The sequence below is a fragment of the Haliotis asinina genome, chromosome 5 (assembly GCF_037392515.1).
Source record: "Haliotis asinina isolate JCU_RB_2024 chromosome 5, JCU_Hal_asi_v2, whole genome shotgun sequence".
Lineage (NCBI taxonomy): Eukaryota > Metazoa > Mollusca > Gastropoda > Lepetellida > Haliotidae > Haliotis > Haliotis asinina.
The window spans coordinates 55,286,958-55,301,679 of record NC_090284.1 but is presented as its reverse complement, the minus strand read 5'-3'; the positions used below and the strand labels follow the sequence as shown (position 1 = coordinate 55,301,679).

General features: G+C 39.5%; 1 protein-coding gene across 2 annotated transcripts in view; it reads right to left on the bottom strand.

Moving 5' to 3' along the window:
- The window catches only part of LOC137284850 (interferon-induced GTP-binding protein Mx1-like), a 98,908-nt gene that overhangs the window by 40,649 nt on the left and 43,537 nt on the right, over positions 1-14,722 (bottom strand). For both annotated transcript variants that reach the window (XM_067816871.1, XM_067816870.1), the window contains 7 exons: positions 11,929-12,174; positions 9,058-9,210; positions 8,698-8,852; positions 8,157-8,295; positions 7,546-7,744; positions 7,242-7,317; positions 6,695-6,817 (listed from right to left, as the gene is read on the bottom strand). In XM_067816871.1, the coding sequence (XP_067672972.1) occupies positions 6,695-6,817; positions 7,242-7,317; positions 7,546-7,744; positions 8,157-8,295; positions 8,698-8,852; positions 9,058-9,210; positions 11,929-12,174 (1,091 nt within the window). The remainder of the gene's footprint in view (positions 1-6,694; positions 6,818-7,241; positions 7,318-7,545; positions 7,745-8,156; positions 8,296-8,697; positions 8,853-9,057; positions 9,211-11,928; positions 12,175-14,722) is intronic.

Below are 14,722 nucleotides of genomic sequence, written 5' to 3'. Positions count from 1 at the left end.
ATAGTCTCAACAACAAGAAAACGTGGCCAGTAATCAATTGAGTTGGGCAGTCTGTGGTCAGTTTCAATGGGATCAGTATCAAGTTGACGTTTGCTCTTTTTTTTAGGGGTTTCGTAAGCCATGTTTAGATAGTTAGATTTCATCATCTGAGCTCCCCACCCACCACGGAGCATCACAAGGACAATGCTGAATGCAAGTGGGTCTCCGACTTGCAGCACCAAGGATACTCAGATGATATACTCTAGCGAAAGAATTAAAAATAACTAATCCACCAGATTGGCCCATGAGCCATCGCCTTCTGGCATAAGACTCTAGGCAAAGTTCATACGATCATAATTCAGAATAAAAAAAGTTTCAAATCAACAGTAGTGCCAAGACCGAATTTCAAAACAATTCCAAATTACAAAATTGTGCAATGACACAGACACAGTCCATGCACAGGGCTTGGCATGACCAGCCGATTGGTTGAATCGGGCCCATTCAACCACCCGTCTGGGTGAAGTAAGGGCCGAAGTGGTGTGTTGGGCAAATGGAACGCAGTTAAAAGCCCAACTGCCCTCAACCACCAGGTTCCCGTCCTCCACCGACACGGGACGCAACCCACGGCAAAACTGTTGCCCAATTTAGTCGCCTCTTACGACAAGCAATGGGGTGCTGTGGACACATTCTGTCCCGGGTCCACACGGGAGAAGAGCACTTAGCGTTACCCAGCACCCAGCACCCAGCACCCAGCACCCAGCACCCACCACGAAGAGGTGGCTCTTCATGGGTGCCTAAATTGTTGGAGGACTTTTGTTCTGATAATGATTTATGTATGTATAATGATGGTTCCAACACATATTTACACCCTGGTACAGGAACCTATTCTGCTCTCGACTTGTCACTCACAAATTCAGAGCTACTTAATGAATTTGAATGGTCAGTCCATGATGACCTCTGTGGAAGTGACCACTTTCCTACTATACTAGAACCTGTAACTCCATTTGATGTTCCTCCATGATCAAAGCGGAATTTCAAAAAGGCTAACTGGGCTTTATATGAAACACTGTGTGCTGAAAAACTTAAACCTGAACGTTTTATTGACGTTCCTGATGCTATTAAATGCTTCTCTGATGAAGTGAACTCTATAGCTGATGAGTGTATACCACAGTCCTCGGCAGTTCCACACATAAGAAAACCATGGTTCAGTGATGAATGCCAACAAGCTAGGAAGGCTAGGAAAAAAGCAGAACATTATTTCCGTCGCCATCCTATGGTGCACAATTTAAATAAATTTAATATTTTAAATGCTAAAGCACGGTGTACTTTTAAAAAGAACAAACGCCAATGTTGGCAAAAAGTATGTATCCAAAACAAATTCTCGGACACCCATGTCCAAGGTATGGAACATGGTCCTGAAAATTAAATGTAAAGGTAATGTTGTCCATCATCTTAAACATGGACATCAATTACTTACAGATAAATCAGATATTGCGAATAAACTGGGTGAAACCCTCGCTAAACACTCTTCCTTTTCTAATTATGTACCTAAATTCCATCAATATCAAAAACAAGAAAAGAAAACTATTAACTTCAGTTCTAATAATGGGGAAGACTATAATGAACTATTTTCTATTCATGAGCTCTATACCGCTCTTGACCAAGCCCACGATACTGTTACAGGAGCTGATAACATACATTATCGACTCCTAAAGCACTTACCAGAACCATGTCTTCAAACTCTGTTGTCTATTTTTGATGATATTTTGGACATCGGGTAACTTTTCTCCCTCGTGGCGTGACGCTATAGTAGTACCATACCTAAGCCTGGACGTGATCATACGGATCCATCCAATTATCGACCACGTTCACTAACTGGCTGTGTTTGCAAAACCATGGAACGCATGATAAATAATCGACTTGATTGGTATTTGGAAACAAATAACCTTATAACAGATATACAATGTGGTTTCCGTAAAAATAGAAGTACTGTCGATCACTTAGTGCGTTTAGGATCATTTGTTAAAGACGACTTAATCAATAAACAACACGCTGTGTCTGTCTTTTATTTCGAAAAAGCATATAACACAACCTGGAACTATGGCATATTAAGAGATTCATATGACATCGGCTTGCGAGGTCGTTTGCCTGAATTTGTAGCCAACTTTGTAAATAACAGACAGTTCCAGGTCCGAGTGGGTTCTACCCTGTCTGATCAGGTGTTAAACAGGGCAGTATTTTGTCTGTAACTCTTTTTAGCCTAAAGATCAACAATTTATCTAAAGTTTTAAACGATTTAATAGATGGATCGTTATTTGTGGATGATTTGAATATTTCTTGTCGTGGGAAAAATATGCATACTATTGAACGGCAACTACAGTTGTGTTTAAACAAAATAGATAAATGGTGTCTTGAAAACGGCTTCACATTTTCTAAATCAAAAACAAATTGTATACACTTCTGTCGTAAATACAACCCTCATAAAGACCCAGAACTACTTCTAAGTGGTACCCCAATCAAAGTGGTCAAGGATGCAAAGTTCTTAGGACTTATTTTCGATTCACGTATGACCTTTTTGCCACATATTAAATCCCGTAAAGCCAAATGCCTGAAGACACTCGATTTATTAAAGGTTGTTTCTAATTCAAAATGGGGAGGGGATCAAACTACCCTTCTTCACTTATATAGATCACTGATCCGATCGAAACTTGATTACGGCTCCATCGTACATGGTGGAGCTTGTCAAAGCAACCTTAAACTACTTGATCCTGTGCACCACCAAGGCCGAAGACATTGTCTTGGTTCTTTTAGAACCTCTCTTATCGACAGTCTTTACGTCGAAGCTGATGGGCCTTCTCTCAACCAATGCCGTATAAAACTATCTTTACAATGCATAACAAAATTTGCTTCTAATGAGTCTAATCCTGCATTTAATTGTGTCTTTAATCCACTTTATGAGGATTAGCATAACAAAAAGTCTTCCCTTGTTCCGCCTCTTGGGCTCAGAATTAAAGCATTTCTTGCTGCCTCTAGCATTAAGCTGGAACATATAACTCCTTCCCGACGTCTTTCTCCTCCTCCCTGGCAATTGGTTAGTCCCCAAGTGGACCTAACATTAACTACATTTACAAAATCAGAAACTCATGAATTACAATACAAACAGGAATATAATCAATTTAAACTTAAACATAGCAATTATAAATCCTTATTTGCAGATGGGTCAAAGGACGGTGGCGCAGTGGCTTGTGCTACTGTCATTGGATCTAGAACAATATCTTCTAGATTACCAGGCAACAGTTCTATTTTTACAGCTGAAGCTAACGCCATACTAACGGTTCTTAAATATATACAAAGACACCCTAAACATAAATAGTATGTAATCTATTCCGATTCTCTTTCTTGCCTTCAGGCTATTAAAAAGTCTCTCTTGTAAACATCCACTTTTTATTTAAATTATTGAGTTGTATAATAATCTTGCCACTGGCCATTACAACATCGTATACTGTTGGTTACCAAGTCACGTGGGTATTTCTGGTAACGCAATGGTCGATCTTGCTTCTAAGGCAGCACTCAACAAATTTGTGAAACCACTTCTTATTCCATACACTGATTACAAAGCTAGCATTAGAACTTACATCCGTGATCTGATGCAGACGAAGAGGGGCACCCAAGTAGGTACAAATAAATTACATGAAATAAAACCGTATATTGGTTAAACCTACTTGAGCTGTCAGTCCAGATTAGAAGAGGTTGTTTTGCGACGATGTCGTATAAGCCGTACAAGATATACTCATTCATACCTTGTAAAAGGTGAGGATCCTCCATTTTGTATCCCTTGTGATGAGAGAGTCACGGTCAAGCACATTTTACTTGACTGTGTTGAAGTCTCCATCACAAGGGATACGTATTTTACAGTTAAAACAATTAAGGATCTTTTAACAAGCGTTAGGTCTTATTTAATTATTGTTTTTTTTAAAGGAACTGATTTTTTGGTTGAATCCTGAATAACATGTTGTGAAAAAAGATGTATTTTAATTATTGGAAGTTTCGATTAGTAACTTGAATTGTTGGTGGCTGTACCCTCAATGGGGCTTGAAGTATTGTAAAATTGTTGTCCTCCTGAGAGGGTAGGTAAGTCCAAAAACATTCACAGTAAATTGAAACTTTCCACTGTTCTTAGTCGTAGCACATGTGTATTTTTAATTTTTGGCTAGATGTGCCTAAATTCCTGACATCTGAAGGGATGCTGTAAATCCAACTAGGGTCCATGCTGTAAGTCCCAATGGTCCCTAGTATGATGATCTACCTTCAGTTGTTGGCAATCTATAGCCTGCTTTTATATTGTATTGTCCGAATAGTGATATTAGTTTTAACTTTCTGCACTACTTTTAATCCCAATTTGTGATATTCTAGTTGTTTTACTGTCCTTCGTTGACAGGTTTCTAAACTATACATATGTTTCATTGCAGTATTAAATGTTCTCGCCACGACATGGCTGAGACATTGCCGATGTGAAGTTAAATATTAACTCACTCACTCACTCACTCACCAATGCCAAGGATCTCAGAGAACAATGGAGAGTGGGTGTTCGTCTCTCAACCAGCGCGCATCCGAAGGAGGCTCAGGTCCGCTGGACTCCGTTCACGTCGTCCAATCAGACGTCCCTTACTGACAGACACAAGGCTCAACGATTGGCGTGGTGCAATCAACGGCAAAACCACAACCTGAGGACATGGCGCAGGATCCATTGGTCCGATGACAGCCGTTTTCTTCTTCGTGTTACTGACGGCCGTTGGCGAGTTGGAGAAGGAGTAATGAGCTTTATCAACAGCGGATGATTCATGTAGCTGAACCCTTTGGCGGTACTCTGTAATGGTGTGGGGGTGTATCTCCCACGACTGTAAGCTGAATCTAATCACCATTCGAGGGACACTCAATCGTCAGAAATCCCAACAGGACGTACTGGAAGCTGCTGTTGTCCAACATTTTGATACCCATCCCCGCGCCGGTCGACCAGTATTTATGGACGATAATGCTAGGCCACATACTTGCACAAAAACGCAGTGACAGATTACCTTGGCCTGCGAGAAGTCCTGATCTCAACCCAGTTGAGTATTTATGGGATCATCTGGGACGTCAAGTTCAAGTAAGGGATCCACCTGTTCAAAATCTACAGGAATTAGCCCAGGCTCTTCATGAGGAATGGCAGAGGATGCCAGTGATGGCGTTTGAGTTCCAACATGAGGAGGAGGGTTGCAGCAGTTATCCGTGCGAGAGGATACACCAAATACTGATATCACCATTACTGTTAGCTTAGGATGAAATTTGTGTACGCTGGGCCACAGATATTGTCTGTGTGAGCATAGTTTTGGACATGATTATTGAAAACATTTTTAGTGTCCCCCATATGACCGCCAATAAATTAGTGAGTGAGTGAGTGAGTTTAGTTTTACGCCGCACTCAGCAATATTCCAGCTATAAGGCGGAGGTCTGTAAATAATCGAGTCTGGTCCAGACAATCCAGTGATCAACAACATGAGCATCGATCTGCGCATTTGGGAACCGATGACATGTGTCAACCATGTCAGCAAGCCTGACCACCCGATCCCGTTAGTCGCCTCTTACGACAAGCATAGTCGCGCCAATAAATTACGGCCGAAAGTAGCAGTGTTGGTAGTTGATGGATTGACACTTTAGATAGTTCAGCTAACGAAATTATAACCACATGTTTGGTTTCCATATCATGAATGGCCAGTGTGTTGTGTTTAACACAATCTTATAGCATGAAAATGGGTGGTGCTTAATTAATCCTCGTGTGTATATTTCCTTCATTAATGAAACTGACTCACTGGCCTATCTAGTTGTACTTATTGGTAAGATTACATATATATGTTCCAGTCAACTTTCAGTCAATTCATGAAATGCCTGTTACACTATCTGACTGAAATGGTTCTTCGTTGGTGATATTTCAGATATGATAAAACAAAATATACATTTTTTTATTTCATATACATTTATAAATGTAATCAGATAACACTTAGGTGCAAGTGTTTAAGGCCAAGCTGAAATGTGACAGTTGTTGCGATAATATTATTACTGTTGTAACGAGTAATGATTGTGTGTGCCAAGACCTGCCCTTCTGCGTATCATGCTCGATATCTCCAGGGTATCCGATATATCTCTACTATGCTCTGGAAGAATCTACAACTCGGGCCGATGAAGTTATTACCTCCCTTGGCTGATTTTTTTTGACAATCAGTTGTCCACGTTGTGGAGATGAGTTTTCCAACATAAACTTCCTTTCCCTTTCTAAAATATCTAACCCATTAAATTTAGCATCACAGCTGATGCAGAGGTAATAAGAAAGAGGTAGAAGGAGTTCTTGCTTGATTTTCCAAAGTTTCATTCTTATCATTTTGTCTGTATAATTTCTCCGCAGCTACAACTGCTATGTTTGTTGACATTGGCAAGCTCGATTGTAATGGCGGCATAGCTGACTGGCCGCTACGATAATGCGGAGCCAGCAAAGGGAGACAATACAATCATCGGGTAGAGCCGTAGATGCATCCTGGGTATACTGGATATTTATCGGAACGTATACGCTGGAGATATTGAGGATGTCTGTGTATCTGATTTGACTAATGATTGTTAACAGATTACATGTATATAAATCATGGACATGGAATGCCCTTACAAATGCCATTCTCGGATATACCTGGAGAGCCATCTGACGTTTCTCTGAGGCTGTTTCTGGAGGATCCTCTCCGAGATCATGCAACTGCTTCTCCGTCTCAAGAAGTTTGCGGCGGACATCCTCCTTCAGTTCAGGTAACAGTTTCTACAACACGTGGTGGATGAGACAACTTCTAAAAACTACTAAATGAACCACGAACTGACTGACTCTCTGGGGTTGACTTCATGGGGCTGTTTGAGATTTTCATCAACTTCTAACCTGTGTTGGTGGCTGTAGTTGTGTACGACTGTTTATGATTGTGTTACTGTGGTGTATTATGAAGCGTTTCAAAACAAAGAGTGATCCTTGCCGAATGAATTCCATAGCCCACGTGCAATGTTTCTGGTGTGTCAGGTTTGTGTTTCGAAATCGTACGATCACTGGTTGCCTCTTTTCAAAGCTGATGTTATTAACCATAACCATGGCCCCGAAATGTGAAGTGAATCTAATGGCCTAGCAGTGAAGTTATGACAAACGCTTCGTAGGTGCGTGAATAGTTACTAGTATATACCCATAAAATTATACACACCTTGATGTGTTTCTTCAGCTCACGTGACAGGCGCTCGGATAGGTTGGGGATTCCCCATTGAGAAGGTCGCAAAGAGCTGGAAAATGTGAAACAAAACAACAGTTCTTTAATAATATATTTTTTCAAGTTACAGATATCTATTCGTGTTATCCAAACCCGAAATTAAAAGGAAAAAAAACCACACAATTTAGTGCAGTCACATCAAGTGTGGCAGAGGTATTCTGGTGTGACGTCTAACCAATTCATATGTTTAAATTCCAAGTCGAGAAATGTCGCATGTATTTCACTGGTATTAGCACACCACCTGAAATGTCTGTGACTTCTGAAGAAATCTTCTTCTACATCCAGTGCTTGTTTCAAAGACTGGCCTTCCGATACAGCCTCCTGACCTCGACACTTGACAATGATGTAGCCCTTGGACAGTGTGAACTCCATGTTGTTCAGGATTCTCATCACACTAGTCTCGGCTCCCTTGTCCAACAAGTCCGGCTTGGTTAGAACCCCTGCACAGATTCATTTTACCGATTGACTTCATAGCGAAATCATGTACTGAGCACTTACTGACGAAATGTAGTGAATGAGGTGACGTTCACGCCACCTTCAGCAATATTCCAGCAATATTACGGCGTGGGACTCCAGTAATGGGCGTTTTATCCATGCCGGGAATAGGACGTTTCGCCCTCACAAGCGATCGCCTTAACCACTAGGCTACTCCATCGCCCATCTAGACGAAAGCATCAAGATACACCAAACATAAACATTTTATAATTATAAATCTGGAATCAAGTGAACTTTAATCCCATCATCATATATGTATTTGAAAGTATAAACACTAACGTTGACATAAATTTAATTCAGAAACTTTAAAATGTTTGGATCCCCCTTTCAAAAATCAAACCAAATGGCATGACGTACCCAGCGTTCTTCCACCTTCGCCATCAAATTCCTTTGCCATTTTCAGCGCTTCACAAGTAGCTATATCCACATTACACTGTAGAACAGCAAGGATGATTGTCTCCTGGCGTTTCACGTATTTACGGATCATATCTTTAATCTGAAAAGTAATTGTTAGAGCTGTTGTTGCGGTAAGCCGTTATTGATAGTTTGAAAACTGAACTAAGTTTCAAGAATATATTCCAACATTTTTCACTTGCTAAGATGATATAGATAAAATACGCTAGGATGTATGTATTGGAAAACAATTCGAATGACATATACATATTCTGATTGGTTGATTGGATGTTCAAACTGACAATACTACTGAAACATCTCAAATGACACAGAATGATTATCTGGATTACATTTTTGTCACATACCTTCCCATGCTTTATCAATCCTTCAAATATACGTCCTCAATCACATGTCGATACCAGTACTGCAGGGAAATGTGTACATTGTCATTCGCCTGATGGGATTACATGTTTTGAAATGAAGTATCACTGTAATGATATCTTACCCTCGCTTCGATATCAACCGGTTGACCATCGACAGCATTTCTTGCGATACCTGGCAGGTCTATGACGGTAAGGTCAGGGACATCTGATGACGTTACTTCGAGCGTAATTAGGTTATCACTAATTCCCTTGGCACCATCTGTCATTTTATTCTGGGCTGTATGCATGAAACACTATAGTAAGCATGTTTCTGCACTGTGTAGATTCTCACTTAAACAGAATCAATACCTAAGTTTGGTTGGTGAGAAATATATACTTCTTTGTTTACATAGAATACACTTAAAACTCATTAGATTTTAATGCTGTAGTTCACGATATGGTTATTCAATTAATGTTGTTAGAATGTTTCATTGTTCAACAACCTTTCCGCACAAGGTCTCCGACGCTCTCTCTGTTCAGGATGACTTCCTCATGATGCATATCATGTTTGTCCTTATACATTATCTTTCCTTCCCACATGTCCTTATCCTCTGAATGCTTCATCCGCATCTCCAACGGGCACCTTGTCACAATACCTACAAACAAGAATGCACACTATTGGATTTTCTGTTCTTAAAGTGCTTTAATTTTCAGTTGGTTTTTTAAGATCTCGAATACAACCCTACAAAGCAATACTTGTAAGAGTCAACGTTAAAGTCACCCAAGACCCCTGACCATACTACCTCATAATGACCAACTTGTTTTCAAGTTTTCTAACTATTGGTAGACTCAGACATGTTCAAGGACATCTGACGAGAAAACATCCGTGATCTGATGCAGAAATATATTCCATGAAATAAACCCCTACATTCGTTACACTCACTTGAGTTGTCAGTCCAGACTTGAAGAGGTTATCATGTGACGATGTCGTATTGGACATACTATATATACTCACAAATACTTTTTAAAGGGTGAAGATCCTACGTTTTGTCTCCCTTGTGATGAGAGTAACAGTCAAACATATCCCGCTTGGCAGTGTTGAATTCTCCATCACTAAGGGTAAATATTTACAGTAAAAACAGTTAAAGATGTTTTAACACTGTTCCCATTTAATTATTGGTTTTGTTTCAAGGATATTGATTTCTGTGATGAATTCTGATTAGCATGTTCTGCACATAGATCTATCTTACTGACTGGTAGGTTAGATTAGTAACTTTGATTGTTAGTGGCTGTATCCTCGAAGGGGGTTAAGTACTGTAAAAATATTATCCTCTGTGACAGGGTACGGAAGTCCTGAAACTTTGGACTTTGGTCAACGCTTCCCTTATCTCCTTTTGGGAAAAACACTATTTTTAAATCCCCTTAACTTTCACAGTTAAATCATCTATTCTCAGTTAAAGTTAAAGGAAACATAATCACTTTAAACCCAGAACGTGGTGGGATCAGGGTACCAGATGTACAAAACGTAATTTATGCTCAAAAACTTAAATGGATAAATAGACTAAATAGTACCTCAAATAACAAATGGGGCTTTATATTTTTCTAGACAAAATCCCTAAATCATATTCCATCTGGTCTGGTAACTCAAGGCACATTAAAGAAATATGTATTTCTAATTTATCCAACAGATTTTGGAAAGATGTTTTTACTGTGTGGGGAACTCTTTCTTGCTAAACATGAATCAAAACTGTTATCACAAAACTAAACTGAAAGTCAAACTACCCGGGGTACCTCTAGCATAACTATTGATGACAAAGCGATAATGTATGGAAACTGGAAGACTAGAGGTGTTGTTTCTGTTAATGATATTATACATGAGGACAGTAGGTTATTACATTTGACGAATTTTCAAAAAAGTATCAAATCAAAAACAATTTTCTAGTCTTTGAAGGAATCAAAGCAGCAGTAAGGCCATACGCACACAAACATGAAATTTACGAATTTTCAGACCCGCTTCAAAATCCCATCTTTCCCTTTAATTACCAAACATTAAATCATTCTGGAGGAAATAGTTTTTTATAGAATACTCTTTTGAATTCATCCTTCATCGCGATGTTGTGTTATTCCAAACAGGAACGTGTTTTAGATAGACGCAATGTTGATTTACAACATTACTTCAAATAAATGTAAAGTATAAATAAAAGTACCGAACTTAGGCGGATGCAATATAGGATTATCCACAACATTTTACCAACAGAATCTTTTCTCAATAAAACAAAATATACAGAATCACCTCTTTCCTCCTTTTGTGTCAAAAAATAACAAATTTAGAAACTATTGACCAACTCTTTTGGAAATGTGAGTAAGTAAAGGAAATAATGGATCGAAGTAACAAAATGGCTTCATGCTGTTCAACTATCAGTACACTTTACATTGGAAAAGGTTTTGCTTGAAATAAAAGGTGAAACTAATAATCCTATAAATGTATTCTTCTGATCAAACAAAACATATCCAAATGTGGAAACCATTTGCCTGATACCAATTTGATTAAAAAAGAAATTATTAAGTATACCAAGCTACCAAAGATCTCCATTTATCAAATGGTACTGAACAAATGTTTTGTTGTTTTTTTTTCAGTTCTGGTCAACGTCACACAGCCAATGGCTGAAGGGATGATATAAATCAAGATAGGGTCCATGCAAGTGGCCAAAGGTCTGTAAGTGCCCATGACCCCTAGAGTAGTTGTCTACTTTCAGTCATTGGCGATCCTGAGCCTTTTTTCATATTGTATTGTCCTAATTTCAAGTCCTATGTTAGAAATATATGCTATTTTATTTCTTGATATTGTGATATTCTAGTCGTTTTTACTGCCTGTCGATAACAGGTTTCTTATAATTTACCGTAAATTACTATGCAATTTAATTAAATGTTCTCGTCACAATATGACTGAAACAGTGCCGATGTGACGTGAAGTTACCCAGTCTGACGTCAGTTGATATGTGATATGACTGGAAGATGGCATACAGACTTCAGTAGATAATCCACAATACATTCTAATCCTTATGTCTTTGAAATGTCTCAGATGACATACATGTACATTAGCCTTCGGTTCACTGATTTTGTAATAGTTGCAGGAACGTTTTTCATAACAGCTGTCTAAGGAAACCGTTCAGTAGATTCTCCAGAGACAACTGACTCGAAGTTCATAAAGTTTCGTCTGACTATTCACAAATGATTCTATTCAATGTGTCAGCAACGTGTATAAAGAGGCTTAGTCTCAGTTTATATATAAGTGCCTTTCTTACATTGGCTTACCGTTTGGCGTCATTGCTGATGTGTCCTTTTTTACATCCAAATTAAGAAACACAGCCTACCCGTTCCTCTTGGAAGCTGAACGCCGGAGATTGCTTCAAGAACAGAGCTCTTCCCGGCACTCTGGTCCCCGATGACGGCGACAGAAGGAAGGTGGATGTCTCTGTCCAAACCATATCCACGCAGTTTGTCGACCAGGTCTATCAGGGGGCGAACCTCAGCATCGAAGGACGAGGTGAGGGCTTTTGTTCTCTCCGCAGGCGACACTATAGCTTTTGGCTCCATGGAACGATTGTAAATAACTGTAACTAGATCAATATCAGTAAGAGATTGTTTTAACAAAAACGAGAAAAAAGATCATGGAAAAAAGAAAAAAAAGAATAAAATGAAAAAGGAAACGCAAAGGCCAAACTGATATAAGGAAACGTAACTATGTATACATAAGTTGATTAAGCGCGAATAAAATAATGATTAAATAAATGAAGGAAGTTAAACACAGGAGAGTCATTGTGAGCATTAGTTCAGTTCACTCACTGCACGTGGACACAAGTTGGCGTTCAGGTCAGTACCTGGTGACACCACCCCTAGCAGCCGTCACTGCTCGACACCGTCTTGTAACGGATTACGCGCGTCGTTGGGTGTTTGCTTGGGTATTTTCTTCGTCATTCCTCCTGCAACGCGTTGGTAAGTTCCGCAAGTGTCTGAGGACGGTGACGTTTACGGACATGTCGGCCAAGTTCGTCCCATGGATACTGGATCAGGTTCATATCAGGCGATTTGGAAGGCCAGGGAAGGACACCGACATTTGCACTGGCGAGATAAGCACTTGGTACACGTGCTGACGTGCTGGTTGTCGTACTGAAACATCTCAATCTGGTGGTTTATAAGTGAGGGGGTGGGGGTGGGGTGGTGTGAGGTCACAGGATTTGGTCTATGTAGCGATTTGCTGTAACTTGGTGTATGTTTGCCTTGAACCATCACTAGCTCTGATCTTCCCGTACAGGACAAAGCTCCCCACAGCATGACGCTTTTCCAATCTTACTTGTCCACCTGTCGAAGGCAGTTCAGGGGCTCGACTTTCGAAGCTGTCTTAGTGCTAAGATAGTCGTAAGTCAGTGTTAATGAATGGCCCCTGCGACTATCTTAGCGCTAAGAGAGCTTCGAAAATCTTCCCCCTGAGCAAAATGTTCGTATTAACGTTAATAGACACGTTGATACCCATCTCGTGGTTGCAGGAGGAAACGCGATCCTCGCAGAACCAAAGCTCCATGCGTTCCCAGGTTCCATGCCTGTACATGTCATTGTCGATGTAGTGGTGTCTGAACAGGTCCAACCTTTTGGTCGATATGCTCGAATTCCCACTACTCGCAGACGATTTGTGATGATTTGGTCAGAAATTGATCGAAAACCAGTAAATGTCCTCCAGAGTTCGTTGCTACAGCAAATCGTCGACGTATGTAAAACACCCGGATGAATTGGTCCTCAGCATGAGAGATCACTATTGCTCTTCCACTTTATGTGCATCACGGAGAAACTTTTTCTGCGTGTACGTTTCATATATCGTGTTCAATTTTGAAGACAAACATTTATACAAACCCATTTTGGAATGCGTTTGCACAATACATAACTTTTTGGCCTTCTATCGGTATGGAAACGAAGTCGACCCACAGTAAGGTGTGAGCATACTTTACTTACTCAAAATGTCATTATTTGAGTATCCATAGCGATAGAAGAACGACAAAATGTTGTTGATTGTGCAATCGCATCCCAAAATGTATATATACATGGGCAGGCCCATGAGCGAGAATGTTTAATTTCGTCCAGAATAAATGTTTTGGAGGTTGTAAATGAATGGAAAAATGTTCATAAGTATCACGACACAAATTTCAGCACGTTGTGACGTGATTCCGCTAACTGACAGTGATTTTAGAAAATCTCGGATTAACAATGGATAAAAGTATGTTCATAAGTATCATGACAGAAATTTCAACTCATTTTGGCTTAATTCCGTTAATTTAGAGCGATTTAACAAATTCTCACCCACGGGCCATAATGTATTTTTAAATACATGAAAGTATATTTATTAGTGTCGTGACATAAAATTACGTATATTTTGACTTAATTCTGCTAATTTTCTGCTTAATTACTTTTTCTCAAAATGATTCCATTCCTGTGTTTTGGAGGTTGTAAATGAATGAGGATATATTTATGAGTATCATGGCACAAAATTCAAGTCATTTTGACTTAATTCCGCTAATTTTAACAGGTACAAGAATCTGAACCTCCACTCAAAATTCATAGTTTTTTTTATTGTCTTGAAGGCTGTAAATGAATGAAAGCGTGTTTATAAGTATCAAACAAAAAACAGTATCATGACAAACAATGAAATGATTCCGGTCTTAATTCGACTAATCTCGAAAATATTTTCATTTGCTTGTTTTCTTTATTTTGCAAACATATGGTTTAAAAATAGATGAAATTATAATGGCAAATAATTTCAGTTTCATTTAGTGAGTTTACTTTTATGTCGCACTCAGCAGTATCCCAGCAATATGGCGGAGGTTTGTAGATAATCGAGTCTGGACCAGACAACCCAGTGATCAACAGCATGAGCATCGATCTGCACAATTGGGAACCGATGACATGTGTCAACCAAGTCAGGGAACCTGACCACCCGATCCCGTTAATCGCATAGTCGGGTTTTATGGCAAACATGGGTTGCTGAAACCCTGTTCTACTCCAGATCCAGATCTTCACGGATCATGAACGCAGAGCTTCACTTCCAGCAACATATTCAGTACACTTAGAACACTAAAACTTGAGATTCGTTTGAATTTAGGTATACTATATATGTCA